At 34.0% G+C, this 15,058-nt stretch overlaps 1 protein-coding gene across 6 annotated transcripts; it reads left to right on the forward strand.

The window, feature by feature from the left end:
- On the forward strand, nt 1-7,095 carry LOC113709411 (probable ribose-5-phosphate isomerase 4, chloroplastic). 6 transcript variants are annotated; one of them, XR_003452686.2, is made up of 10 exons: nt 1-308; nt 1,125-1,252; nt 2,284-2,353; nt 2,734-2,852; nt 3,083-3,221; nt 3,318-3,374; nt 4,279-4,396; nt 4,491-4,557; nt 5,510-5,924; nt 6,802-7,095. XR_003452686.2 is itself a non-coding variant. In XM_072066531.1 (9 exons), exons 1-9 carry the CDS (start codon nt 144-146, stop codon nt 6,878-6,880), a joined length of 903 nt encoding a protein of 300 aa, XP_071922632.1. In that variant the 5' UTR covers nt 1-143; the 3' UTR covers nt 6,881-7,095. The 6 variants fall into 6 exon arrangements, 5 of the variants coding, with proteins under 5 accessions (XP_071922632.1, XP_027087969.2, XP_027087973.2 ...); XM_072066531.1 differs by lacking the exon at nt 5,510-5,924 and having other exon boundaries at nt 2,284-2,314; XM_027232168.2 differs by lacking the exon at nt 5,510-5,924 and having other exon boundaries at nt 3-308.
- Nucleotides 7,096-15,058: the final 7,963 nt, after the last annotated feature.

Genomic DNA, 15,058 nt, shown 5'->3' on the forward strand with positions numbered 1-15,058 from the left:
GCGGTGAGATGAGATGAAGAGAGCGCCATTTTCTTATCCTTTCAAATCTATCCCAGGGAGTCAAATGACCCATCAAGAACAGCACTGTATATCAGAAAAACAAGCAGAAGCAAGAGAGGAAGATTTTTATTGACAGCCCAAGAATGGCATCATCCTCAGTTCTTCCATTTTCGTCATCATTCCGAAGTTGGTTCCATCCTTGTTTGGCATCAAAAATTACCTTCACCAGAAGAACAAATTCCTTATCCATTGTCACTCGCTCTAGTCTCTCCGACAACTCTGCTCTCCTCCAAGCAGCCAAGCACACCGTAACTCACTCTCGCACCCTACTATATTCTACTACCTTTTGAGCATATCATATCGCTAATTTTGTACTTTCTTGCATTTTCACTTTGTTTTTGTTTCTTGGTTATCTTCAAAGATTGTTGTTAATTGCAGGTTGTTTTGAAAAAATCTTTAATTAATTGGTTGAAAACCTTTCAAACACCGAACGTTCAGGTGTTTAAGACTAATTCTTTTGATATATTAAGGTGGTCTATAGAATTTTCAGCTGAACTAGTAGTCAGATTGCAACTTTGGTTGATCAATTTTGCTATTGGTTCTATAGGAATATTTTGTAAAGGAAGAATTGATGTTTTTACAGGCTATAAGGTTTTTCAATGCATTGAATGTTATGCATGAAGCTCATTCCGGTTGCAATTGCCGAGTGCAATGTTGCTGTATCGAAACTTCAAATGTATACATGAATGCAACAAATGTATGCACAAGCACAATAAGTGTAATTCAACAACAATTGTTGTGGGACGTTTTTCGAAGTTGTATTCACTGCCTTTAATTCAGAAAAGAAAACAAGAAAGGGTGTGTGTGTGAATACAATTTGGACTTATACTGATGAAATTATAACTCAGGCTGTAATTTTTGATGGTGTTGAAGAAGTAGACTAGCTCAGGAAGGATGTGGTATGGTCTTTGATGCAATTCAGTCCAATTTCTTCTGTCAAGCAACATGGAAAAGACTCAAATAAAGTGGACACATAGGAGGAAATGGTTTACGAGAACTGATGACAAATTCTCTCAATTACACTTGATTTGTGTAGTTAATACCAAGTTCTGTTTTATCTTCAGGTGGATTCTTATGTCAAAAGTGGTATGGTGGTTGGATTTGGAGCTGGTCATGCTTCTGATTTGGCCATACATTACTTGGGTCAGCAACTTAAGGCTGGTGCACTAAAAGATATAGTTGGCACACCCACGTAAATCAAATTCTTTAATTCTTTTAGTATCATCTTAGTGGTTAGTCATATGCATGAGCCTCTGTTTTGAATTTTGCACGATTGGGGGATCAGGGGGAGTTTTTTTTTTTTTTGGTTGTGGGGGGGGGGGGGGGGGGAGGTTGTCGGCAGCCGCCTCTACCAATATACATTTGAAAATTTTTGCTGTCAGAAAGTTTTACATTTTCCCTGCTTTAAGAATACCTTTGCATTTATTTTTCAATTAGCTTATCTTCATGGGTAGATCATATAGGTTTAACTATGTTTCCATTTGTTAAATAGGAGTGACTTTTGTACTCATTTCACTCCAATAAATTCAGTTATACTTCCTTTTAAATTCCAATTGCTCGCCTAATACAATAGACAAACAGTCAAACTACACAATTCTGATTAATTCCAGCAAACAAGTAAAAGAGCAAAATAAGCTTAGGACCCAAAAAAAAACAAAGAAACTTCTGAAATGGAAAATGTATCTTTTGCTCCCAATTAGGTTGCTAATCTTCAAATTCTGCCCAGTTGAAGCTTGAGCAGAGATATGATCTTTAATCTTATTTTTCCTTTTTTGCTAACTGTATTAGGCACTTGCTCAATATCTTTTTGTTCTTTACACAAGTCCGCCCTGCCCCTCGTCTCAAATCTTGGATTTGCCACTGGCTGATAGCATCTTTTCTTTGCAAAATTGCTTTAGAATTATCTAAAAAATTAATTGACAAGAACAATTGGTCCCCTTAAATTAAGTTGGTTTTGGAAACTCTTGCTTCTTCTAGCTGATTGTGTCTTGGAGCAAATAAGATCATATATATCCTGCAAATGTTGTATAAATGTTTTTAAACATGTTACTGTTATCAAAAGATGAGTTGTCATGGTAATTACAGTCTCTGTTTCCTTTCTTTTCAGTTCTAAGTTAACAACTTCAATTTCTTTAAAGTCACTCTGTCCACTGTAAAAGTGGGAACCTTTGATTGAGCAGATTTACTCTTCCCTTAGAATTAATCAGCAGCTTTGTGATGCAGATGTGTTGGTAGTGCAAGTGTGGCAGCCAAGGTAGGCATTCCCTTGGAACAATATGAGGGAAGCTCAAAAGTATGAACCATTTTCTTATCATTGATTCTGCATTTGTATTCTTTCTGGGGCTTGTGGATTTGTTACCGAGCTCTCTACTAATTGCATGGAAAAAAAAAAGCACCCTTAGATCTTTTTTAGTGGTTTTGTGAATCTGTTAAATCTTTTACCTTTTGAATTGATGAAATTATAGGATAGATAGGAAATTTTATGATTACTTTTGGACTGTGGAATAGAAAGGGAACAACATGTTAGGTTGCACTTTACAGTAATAATGAACTGTAGGCCCAAATTCTGCTTGTTTGTTGTTCCATACTATTTTGCGTTTTAATATATTAAATGTCGTGGGAAAAAAAATCTTAAATGATGTATAACAAAATTTTTGGCTTTCTGTATAGTAGATTGATGTAGCATTTAGTGATGCTGATGTTATAGAGGAGGTGACACTTTCTGCCATTATAGGGCGTCGGAAAATGATGGGAGAGGAGTCAATTATTCAAGAAAAGGTCAGTCAGTTTAAGTAAGTTTACTCATGTAAATATATAATACTAGTCTCAGTTTGAAAAGCATAGAAAAGAAAGAATGAAGCACAAATGCTGCGGTAAACCACGCATCAAATTTTGTTCTGGAAGTTTATCATTTCAACTCTATAGATCTCTCTTTGAGATTTCCTTCTTGCTAGATACTATCTTTGGCTTTCCAAGGCATCCAAGTTGGCTTGATTTTTCATTTAATGTGGTCTTTGTACAGCTTAATTTCTTGTGTCAGATGCAGTGGTTACCTTTCCTTGCAGACTATTCTTGGAGCTGCCGAAAAGCTTGTCTTCATTGTCACTGAGAAGCAGTATAGAAGTGATCTGGATGGATCAATCCCCGTTTTAATACAATCTGTAAGCTTAAATAGTGTGTATTTGATATTTTTAGGATGGAGATAAAGTCTAGAACCAGAAAGACAAGCAGCTTGACATTATAAATTTATGTTTTAGTTTAACTGGATGGAAACTGCTGAAGAGATTGATGATCTATTCCTTGGTGATGCTGAGGTATGCCTAGAAACAATAGTAATCCATCCTGTACTGCCTAAGTGTTTTAGGTAGTCTTTTTTTTTTTAAATCTTCGTGTGTTCTTTCAATATGGTATGTTTTCTGACTTTCATGGGATGGGAGGAAAGAAAATGATATCAAATAGCCAAGTATCTAGGCATCATTGAGACATCACGGTGCGAAAATTTTCCTGCCCCTTTTAGTCTTCATGCCAGCAAAAGAAGAAGGGAAAACAGTGAAAAGCTTCCTGGGGGTAAACAATCCCCTAAAATAGGAAAAAGATGTATTGGTCCAGTATGTTTGGTAGAAAGGAATGACAACTATCACCAACATGCTTTTTCCCCTGCAAAACCTTGTTTAAACTGAGTCAAGTTACTCTTGGGCTAGATAATTCACTGGTTGAAGATTATGTTTATGTCTCTTCCTACTATTGTCCAAATTTATACAAGTGGTGTTGTTGTAAGTGACTACCAATGTTTTTCCCTTTCTGATAGGAAGTCCCTAGCTAGGACTCTTTCCGAACAGCTGATTTTAAAAGGTTTTAATGTAAACAGTCTGGAAAAACTGCTGTCTGATACCTCCCAGTACCTTTTCTTCAGAGACCACAGGGACCTACTGACTTCAGAACTAAAATAATATACTGTATGGACCTACCGACTTCAGAACTAAAATAATCTACTTTTCCTGGTCTGAGCTCATTTCAACCGTATTCCAGAAAGCTGTGATTGTTCCTTTCGTTTTATGTAGTACGCATATCTGCTGTTATTGTTTTTTCTCCCTGTTTCCTTGTTTCTGTTTTGATTTAGTACCTCGCAATAATGGCTCTTCCTTCAGTTACATCTTTGTTTTTACATGGTTAGAAATGTTCTCAAATCTTCGGCACTGATCTTTTTATTTCGTGTAGGTCTGGAGGAGACCATCTGTAGGGTATGCTGGCCCCCTTGGTGGTGACTTCCCAATGGTGACAAAAGAAGGGCATAATGTGCTAGATGTAATATTTACATCCCCAATCATAAGCCTTGGTATCATCTAGACCATCATAATTAATTGTTTCCTTTCTCTTAAACCTATCTGCATTACTTTTGCTAGACAATCATCATTATTTTTTTTTGGCAGCTGATGTAGCCAATTGTCTTGAACAAGTTGATGGTGTTGTAGAGCATGGAATTATATGCAGGATTCCGTGAGTTTTCTTTTGCATATTGTCTGTAATATATGTGATTATCCTTTTTGCTTGCTGCATTGAGATTCAGTCTGCATGGTAAGCATTACACTTTCGCCTGTTTTTGTACTTCTAGTAATTAATCAATAGTCAATCTACTTCTAGTCAGTATTGAGTATATAGGATTTGAACTGTTATCTAATTGATATGAAACTTATTGAACCTATTTGAGTTTGATTCATCAGTAGGTAAAACATGATTATTCCCTTTAGTTAATTTCTCTTGAGAGTTCAATCTGTTTAATAGTTCTACAGCTTTGGTATACCCTGGATCAATTTTTTGATTTCCCCAGCTGTTTCCAATAGTTCAAAATTCAGCATATCTCAATTAAAAACAAAGGAAAAAACAAAAAAATATTCAAGTAATTTGAACTTAGAAGAACAGTCAACAGTTTTTGCTATATAATGTTATTAAACCACACCTCGAAAAGGAGTTATGCTTAACATCAATCTTCCACTGAGTTGATGAATTGAAGGTCAAAGGAGTTGTTCTGGGTGCCTGAACTGTAGAGGGAAAGATGAAATGTCCAATGTACCAAATAAAGCTGTCCAATTTAATGGAATTGGTGCTTACACGTTCTCCTTTTCACTGCCTGAATTTCCTTGTAAGTGGAATGAAAGTTTAGAATTAATGAGCTTTTGATGGATGGTTGCTCCACTGACCAAGGATAAATAGGACCAATGCATGTATATTAGAAGAGTATCTGATTAGCAGCTGTCTATGTTATCCAAACAAGATGCGCCATTGCCTAAGTCTGCCAAAAAATTTGATCATTAGTCTTTCATCGAAGAATAGTTTATGTTTGGTAGAAGGGGCTCCTCTGTGCACCATACACGCATCTCCAAGACTTGGTAATTCCACTTTGAGGTAATAGTCATTAATGATGATTAGGCTGATTAATTTCAATCTGTAGATTGGTTCAGTTTGTGGAATGTAAGACCAGCCAGTTGCATGGATATCCACCATACTGAGGAGAAAGAGATGAACTGAAGCTCTGAAAGTAGCTGATGGGATTTGGCTGGAAAGTGTTGGGTTACTCAACATGGTGGTTAGAGAGTTCTATAGCTCATTATGCGGAGATATGGACCAGGCCAGGAACCAGGATTTCTCACCAAGTGTACATTCTTCTCCTCTGAGGTCTAATATAGTTACTTCTCTTGGTGCTGCCATCTTGATTGATGAAGTTAAGGGAGCAATTTTCCGTTTCTGTTCATTCTCAAATTCGCCCACTGGATGGTGTTCACGCTATCTTCTACCCAAGTTACCGGGAGGTTCTACGTATGATGAGAGATTAAAAATTTGTTAGAGATGCATTTGATGGTCAACAGGTGGGAGCTTCAATTAATAGACTCCCCTCTTGTTAATATCTCAAAGTGATAATTATACAAGTTCCATGCATTCATTGGTCTCTTACAGAGTCATTACCATGATTAGTGCTAACTGGTTGAAAATCACATGGCTGATTCTCCTTTGACTCTTAAAGCTTCTTCAGTGAGAGAAGAGAGACTGACTGGTCAGCCAATTTTATGGGCGAGTAAGCTTCGGTATGCCCCCATTTCTAGTCCTAATGCAAGGACAAGAAAGAGAAGCGCCAAGTAAGCCACTCCAAAAGAATAAAGAAGAAAGACAAGGGGAACAAAGATCCTGTCGACAAAAAGGCATCCACTAGTTTAAGACACAAAAAACAATAAGCGAAATGCTTGGTCAAGTAGCTTAACTCTGACTAGCTTTCTTCATCAACTCAAGTTACTTTGCATAAGCCTCTTTAGTGATAGGACTGGCATCATGAATCACTAAAGGCACCATTTTTCACATAGTAATGATGATATCAATACATGCTTATAGAATATCTACTGTATTTGTTTAAATTGATTATAGAAGAAAATGCCTTCTGCTGTGATCATGCAGCTACTGACTACTGATCGCTTGTGCTTGTGAATTCTAGGACTTGTTACCCAGACATTGGCTTGTGCTTTAATCATATGTGGCTATCTTCATTTAATATCTCCACAGTTGACATCTTTCGCATAAAAAAGCTTGCACTTATTGTTGGCACTTATGTTGCTTACGTATGATGCCTTATGGTACATTTATGCACCTATGAAAAGTGAATACAATGTTTCCTTCTTCTCTTAACTTCTGATTGTCATACTTCCTTTACTGCTATATATTTTGGTTGATCTTGAAACATTCCATAAATTTCAGCTGTACTGCAGTCATTGCTTCTGAGAACGGGCTGCGCATTATCGACAACAATTTGATTCTTGAAGCAGGGAGAGCTTAACTGATATAGTAGCTTGCTCCACACTCTCTGGCCCTTTAATGAGAAATCTAATCAGAGTAATCTTACATTAGAAATGAACAACATTGGAATTGCTGATGAAACCTTAAAAACTCTACTAGAAGTTCTTCAAACCGTTGTCTGAATGGTAGATATTGTTGATGTAGTATCTCTGATTTTGTGGAATTCTGGTATAAAATCTTGGGACATGTTTGGCAGTTGCTAAGTTGCCGCTCTGACCACATCAGTCAGCTGCGTCATTGTCATGTAGTATATTACTATATTCTTCTTCTCCATTGATGCTTCTTTTTCAACCTTAACAAAACCTCGTACCAAACAGCCGGTCGCCAAACACTTGCACTTTTGCTGCAAATATTTTCTTGATTCTGGCCGAAACAGGGCTGCAAACGAATCGAGCCGCTCGCGAGCGGCTCGAGTCAAACTCGAGCTCGAACTCGAGCTCAGAATATTAAGTTTGTTCTTGAGTATATATATATATATATATATATATATATATATATATATATATATTATTTTTATTTAATAATAAAAATACGTATATTATATATTTATTTTTTATTTTTTATTTTCATAATAAAATTACGTATATATCCTTAATATTTTATTATTTATTAAGAAAAAATATTATATTATTTATTTTTTAAAAAATAAAATAATTATTTTTTATTTTTTTCGAGCTCGAGCTCGAGCTTGAAAATTGCCGGCTTGTCGAGCTAGAGCTCGAGTTCGAGCTTGGTAAAATTCAGTCGAGACTCGACTCGATTAGCTCAAAACTCGACTCGGCTCGGCTCGTTTGCAGCCCTAAACCGAAATAGCAAGCACCACGTTAACGTAGACATAGCTTCTCGATAATCAAGCATTAGAATAAAACTTTGGGTTTAGTGGTTATCCTACATTTACGGGACACAGTTTGTTAGCTGTTGGACCATAACAGGCATGTCAATAGGTAGGGTTTAGTTTGGATCATTTGATCCAAATTCAGATCCATTTAATTTAATTAGACTCAGATCCAAATCCAAACCCTTTTGGATCTGAAAAAGTAAGTTCATACCCAGACTCTTATGAATCTGTGTATCCAATGGACATTCATGGGTATTTTCTGAACATACTAATGTAAAAATGTATTTAAAATATATAGAGTTCATATATGATATAAATACCATCCAATTTTTGTTTTCAAATAATAAAATTAACATTCGACAAGTTGAATGTAATATTGTGAACTCAAAGAAAGAATCATTGTTGACTACTTGTATATATTTTCAAAGATTCAACTGCATCTATATCCAATATTTCATTTGTTTGCCTTTACCTTTTTTTCCTTTTCTTGAAAAGTTTGTACCAATTACAATGACAATTAGGATTAGTTTTCAAAAAGAAAACAACCATAACATATATAAATATTTAATCTTATTAAAAAAATGTAATTTTGTACCTCTTTTTCATATTTAAACCTCAATATTGGTAGATGTCTCGTAATTCAACACTTAAATAGTGAATGAGATAAAAGTCATTTGACTAAGGACCGATAACAAAAAAATAATAGAATAAGAAGATTTACAAACACTTATTCATTTTTTCTTTGATTCAATCCAATCATCATTAGTCACTAATGGAGAGTTCAATTATCTAATTGATATGAAACTTATTGAACCCATTTGAGTTTGATTCATCAGTAGGTAAAACATGATTATTCCCTTTAGTCAATTTCTCTGGAGAGTTCAATCTGTTTAATAGTTCTACAGCTTTGCTATACCCTGGGTCAAATTTTTTATTTCCCCACCTGTTTTCAATGTTGGTAGTTCAAAATTCAGCATATCTCAATTAAAAACAAAGAAAAAAAAATATTCAAGTAATTTGAATTTTGAAGAGCAGTCAACAGTTTTTGCTATATAATGTTATTAAACCACATCTCGAAAAGGAGTTATGCTTAACATCAATCTTCCACTGAGTTGATGAATTGAAGGTCAAAGAAGTTGTTCTGGGAAAGATGAAATGTCCAACGTACCAAATAAAGCTGTCCAATTTAATGGAATTGGAACTTACACGTTCTCCTTTTCACTGCCCGAATTTCCTTGTAAGTGGAATGAAAGTTTAGAATTGATGAGCTTTTGATGGATGGTTGCTTCACTGATCAAGGAATTGCTGGAAAATCGGACCAATTCTTGTATATTAGAGGAGTATCCAAACAAGATGCGCCATTGCCTAAGTCTGCCAAAAAAATTTGATCATTAGTCTTCCATCGAAGAATAGTTTATGTTTAGTAGAAGGGGCTCCTCTGTGCACCATACACGCATCTCAAAGACTTGGTACGTAATTCCACTTTGAGGTAATAGTCATTAATTCCACTTTGGTTGGTAATTGCACTCTGAGGTACTAGTCATTAATTAAATATATATGGGTCTGAATAAAGTTTGGTATGAATTTGGATTTGAACATGGATTATAGAAAATCAAACCCTATCTAGACCCACGCCACAGGGTCTGGATCTGGGTTGAGTCTGGATTTAATTTCGGGTCGGGTCTGGATTTGAGAAATTAAATCCAAACCCTATCCAAATATAGTGGATCTAGGTTGGATTTGGGTAAGATCCGACCCATTGACATGCCTAGACTATAAGTAAATTTTATATATACTAACAGTGTATACCTAAAATTCACTGAACTTATATGTGTCCTATTAGATTTTATTTGCTCTAATTTCTTCCACTGAGGGTTGCCGGCTAGCACCTTTTCCGTCTAAGAACCCTACTTCTTCATCAATATAGGCACAACCTCAATCTTTTATACATGATTTCTTGATTAGAGTAGAGATTCGAAGCATTGAGGCAAAAAAAGATAAAAATTTTGTTGCTGATTGAGCATTGTTTAGTAATTAAGGTTGAGACGTTAGGAATTAAAAGTTTGGATTCGATTCTTATTACACGTTCATCCTGGATAGGGTTAGTCCGACCTCAATACATGTGGACTACTTGCATTTTGCGAGTAAATTACATAATAGGCTTTTTGGTATTATATCTCTCCAAGAATACTTCCTTGAGAATAGTAATTTTAGAGTGTATTCGGATAAAGACGTCATTTGAGTTGTTAGCAAGATTACAAACACACATGTATTTTTATACAGACAAACTAACAATGGGATCAAGTTTCTAATCAAACTAATTTTCATACACAAGAATAAAAATCAAAATGATATTCGTGTAACCTTAAAAAAATTATTTTTGTGACATCATATTAATTTGAAAGCCATTGCAAATCAACCTGTACTTTTTTTCTTTTGATAACTAGGAGGTCTTGGCTACTTAAAATTCCTCCTACCTTACCATCCAACCCAACCCAACCCGCTCCCAACCTGTTGTTATAGTCCCATAACTTCCAAATAAATGATTCTTGTATGAATCTACATACGTAATTTTGCCGAACTCTTACTGCCCATTATTGTACATTTGAGTGCACGTATGATACTCCATTTTGTTATTGTCTTGATATATTTAGATCCTTCTCCCGTCTAAAAATCTAGCTGCCATGATATGATAGTCTCTCAACTTCGACCATTTCGTCTTTAGCAAAGGAAAAGATGATTTAAACAGAAATTTCATCAGGGCAGGGATCATAATGCTGGTAAACAAATTCGTTCTAACCTTTCCAAATACACAACAAGAGGGACAAGAAAAGAATATGATTGTTATATATGGCATTGATTAAGAGGAGTTCTACTGTACCTCTCTCTCGGGTACCATATCGATGAGCATCAATTCAACATTAATTGGATCTGCAAATAGAAACATCAATTGTTAGATGATTTTGTGAATTCAAATTATTAAATGATGCGGTAAGGGTTTATTGAATTACAATCATTTGTATGTATGGTGCCTAATAGAGACGGTAGAGTTTCCTTATATTAAACCATACCCCCTTTATTTTGCTGATGTCTCTATTAAGAGTATGAATGAAATTCTTACCGTGCATCCACATGTTTCACAAGCATGAATCGTATGAATGGCGTTTTAAATAGCTTCACGACTATGAGAATTAGTCATGTCCCATGAGTACCCTTCCTAAGAAACTTGTGAGAAATTTATCATGTAAAACAACCAAACAAAAAATAATCAGCCTATGGAACATTGAAGAATTAAAAAAAAAAAAAAATTATGTATTCGAGTTAGAGGTGGCAATTTGTCCCAAGTCCCAACGGGCTACCCATGCCCAAAAGGACTTTGGGCGGGATGGGTATTATAATTTGATATTGGGTTTAAAATGGGATGCATTCCAATTGTACCTATTATTTGATGGGAAATGTTGGGAAATACTTGGGTACCCATTGGGCCCAAATATCTTCCAAAAAATTTCATTTATCCAAAAATTTAACTTTGATTTTTTTTTTTCAAAAATCTGATTTTTTTTCACTTCCATTTTCTTTCTTTTCCTGTCTTCACATTCCTACAAAAGAAAACCAGTTAAGTAAAAATTATTTCATTTAAACAACTTTAAAAAAATAAAGATAACAATAAAAATAAAATGAATTGGTAAAATTTTGGTGTCTACAAGAATCAATGCTTTACTAACAACTGTTGACACCCTTTATGTTGATTTTATGCTAATTGTTGAACTATCTACATAGATTTCTATATGCAACCCTGTTATCAATTTTTAATCAACTTCTCCGTTTTGGTGCTAGCTTTATTCAGCATTTAATGTGAATTTCTTTTTTATCAAATTTTGAAAATTTTAAGAATGCCAGTAAGAATGAATTTGGTGTTAAAAAATCTTGTTTCTAGTCCTTGTGTCAGACAACATTATGGGTAAGGTTGGAATATGGTTGTATATCTATCTTTTCCTTTATTTGTTAATCCAATTTTTGGTTTAATTCAGGGAGAAAATATGTTCATTCTTACCAAAATGTAATGTCTTTTAAAAGTAACTGTTGATCGTTCTAGAGTGTAAATGAATTCAGGAAAATATAAATTCACAATAAGATCAAAAGAAATTTAATAAATAAAAATATTAAAGTTATATAAAAAATAAAAAGAATTAAAGGAAAAAAATATAAAAAATAGATTTGAGTATTGGGCAGAATCAATTTAAACCCATCCCAAAGTGATCCCGTCCAAATTAGTCCCAAAACACATATGAGTAAGGTTAGACCCATACCCATATGATTCGGTTTCATTCCGAACCCAAACAAATCCCGCCCATCCCGCCTATTTTGCCACCTCTAATTCGAGTCCTGCAACCAAAGTTAGGACTATGTTGGACGGCAATGGATAAATACCTTTATAATTGACTTTTGGTCCTAGAAATCGACAGTGATAACTGTACTCAAACATTATATTACTCCAGAATTTTTTTTCAAGAATCCAAATCTTTTTTTTTTTACTTTTTTTTTTTTTTGTAAAGAAAAGGTTTGGTGATATCAGCTCTGATCAATACTACAGGTCCAAACCCTTTTTTTTTTAAATCTTTTTTTACCATTTGATGCTGAATGGGCTGTAAAATGCGTCAGCACAACATTTGTAAGCATGCCACCATTTTCACTTTTCAGGCGATGTTTGCTGACCAAAACACAACACAATGGGCTAGCTCCTCAGTTCTGACCCCGGGTGGGTCATTTAGGTTGACCAAATTTTGTCCTTGTGGTATATAATTCATACTTTTTTTTGGGATATAATACACACACGCATACATACATAAATACATGTATATACACACACATACATATACATATGTATATACATACATATATATATATATACAAACACACACACACATATATATATATATATAGATACATACATGTGTGTGTGCTACATACATATGTGTGTGTACACACACACATATGTGTGTGTATATCCACAGACACATGTGAATCAAATAGTATATACATCACCATTGGATTCATAACACATGAAAAAGTTAGATTTCAAATTTAAATTTTTTATAGTTGGCATTCATTTAAGATTGATAGTATATATATTATCCGTGTAAGAAGGATTAATCCAAATAAAAAAAAACATATAGAGTCGGTATAAGAAAAAGTGAATTGCCAATATCGCATCGTTAGAATACTACAATGTTAGAAAAAATTTAATCCTTATCGAAGTATGCCAATCAATCAAGCTGCTACATACTACTTGATTCAAATCTGGTTAAGTGAAAACTCGTTTAACATCATTTCAACAATCATTTAAACCAACTGAAAATAATTATAGGGAAAAAATTCAACAGTTGTAAAAGAAAAAGATCAAGCTATTCAAGATTCATTAAAGAATAAAATAAATAAATAAAAAGAAGACCTATCTGAGCTAGGCTTGATAAACAAGCCAAACTCAAGCATTATAAATATTTAAGTTCATCAAGAAATCAAAACAATGTAGTTCAATACATTCTTGGCTCGGTTCCAATGTTTAGTTATTTTAGACCCCTAAACTTGTAACGTCAATATTGAATTTCATATAACCAATATTATATACTTAGGGGGACCTTAACATTAATAAGTAGATAAATAAAGGGTTAATTTCACTTTGTCCCCCCAAACTTTGGACGATTACCTACTTCAGTCCCTAAACTTCAAAATGGGACACTTAAGTCCCTAAAACTTATAAATTAGGACACTTAAATCCCTAAACTTATAAAATGGGACATTTTGACCACCAACGGCATTCGGGATTTTGTCAACAATTTTTCTTAATTGGGAGGTATTTATAAGTTTAGAGACTTAAGTGTCCCATTTTGAAGTTTAGGGATTGAAGTGGGTAATCGTGCAAAGTTTGGGGGGACAAAGTGGAATTAACCCATAAATAAATGCCATTAAGGGCATCTAATTTCTCAATAACTTTATAGCTTTGATACCACAAATCAAATATGTAAACAATTAGCAAATAAAACACATTAGGGCCCAAATTTGTTGATCATTCTAAAAAAGTGGGATTCTGTAATCTTCATTTACCTATTTTCGAAAGCTTAAGGACAAGGCATAGTATGTATGCTTGGACTAAACTTTTAGATGCCACGGATCTTTTGCTTTACTTTCTGTTTTACTTTTTATCCTACTTTTTATTACGTTACAACGTCTTCTTTATAAGCACTATATTTTAATTCCTTTTTGTTTCCTTAAGTTCAAATAACTCCTAAAAAGATAAAAAAAAAATAAAATACAATAGGATAAAAGATAATATATAATAGAAAATTCACAAATTTTTTTTATGAATTTTGATTTTTAGTTTGTTGAATTTCATGTATTACTCTATTAATAGTTATTGGGAATTAAAGGAAACAAAAAAGAAAGAATTAAAATATGATGTTTATATAAAAATCGTAATATAATAAAAAATAGAATAGAAAGTGGAACAGAAAGTGAGATAGAAAATTTGTTTCGGCTTTTAGACTACTTCCCAATTCTGCAAACTACTCCTGGCAACAGTAGTAATATGTTTAGAGTAAATCTTATATGTACTGACAGTGTATACACTATTACCGTTAGATTCATGACATATGTGCAAAAGTTGGGTTTCAAATTCAAAATTGGTTTGTTAAATATAAAGAAGTATAGTCTAGTCAATTTTGATGGGCCTATTGCCTTAGCACCTCGACTGGTACTACCTAGCAACTAGGGGTGCAAACGAGTCGAGCTCGAATCGAGCTTTGGCTAATCGAGCCGAGCTCGAGCTCGAGCTCGACGAGTTCAAAATATCAAGCTCGAGCTCGAGCTTAAAAAATAAAAAAAAATAATAATTATTTTATTTTTAAAAAATAAAAAATAATATTTATTTTTAAAAATGAATAAAACAATAATTTTTTAACAAATAATAAAATATTAGGGATATATATGTAATTTTACTATTAAAATAAAAAATAAAAAATAAAAAAAATATATAATTGAGCTCGCGAGAGACGAGTTTAATGTTTTTGAACTTGAGTTCGAGCTCGAGATCGACTTAATTAGTTCGAGCTCGACTCGAGCTCGTATTCGAGCCGAGCGGCTCGATTCGCGAAACACCCCTACTAGCAACTGTCAGTACCATGTTTTTTGGTTTCTTAAAGATAAAGAAATATTGTCTAATCAATTTTGGTAGGCCTATTGCGTTAGCACCTCTAATACGACCTGCTAGAAAATTTATCCACGAGCTAAAAATAGTTTGATCCCACCAGCCCTAATCAATCA

Source organism: Coffea arabica, chromosome 9e, assembly GCF_036785885.1.
Source record: "Coffea arabica cultivar ET-39 chromosome 9e, Coffea Arabica ET-39 HiFi, whole genome shotgun sequence".
Taxonomy (NCBI): Eukaryota; Viridiplantae; Streptophyta; class Magnoliopsida; order Gentianales; family Rubiaceae; genus Coffea; species Coffea arabica.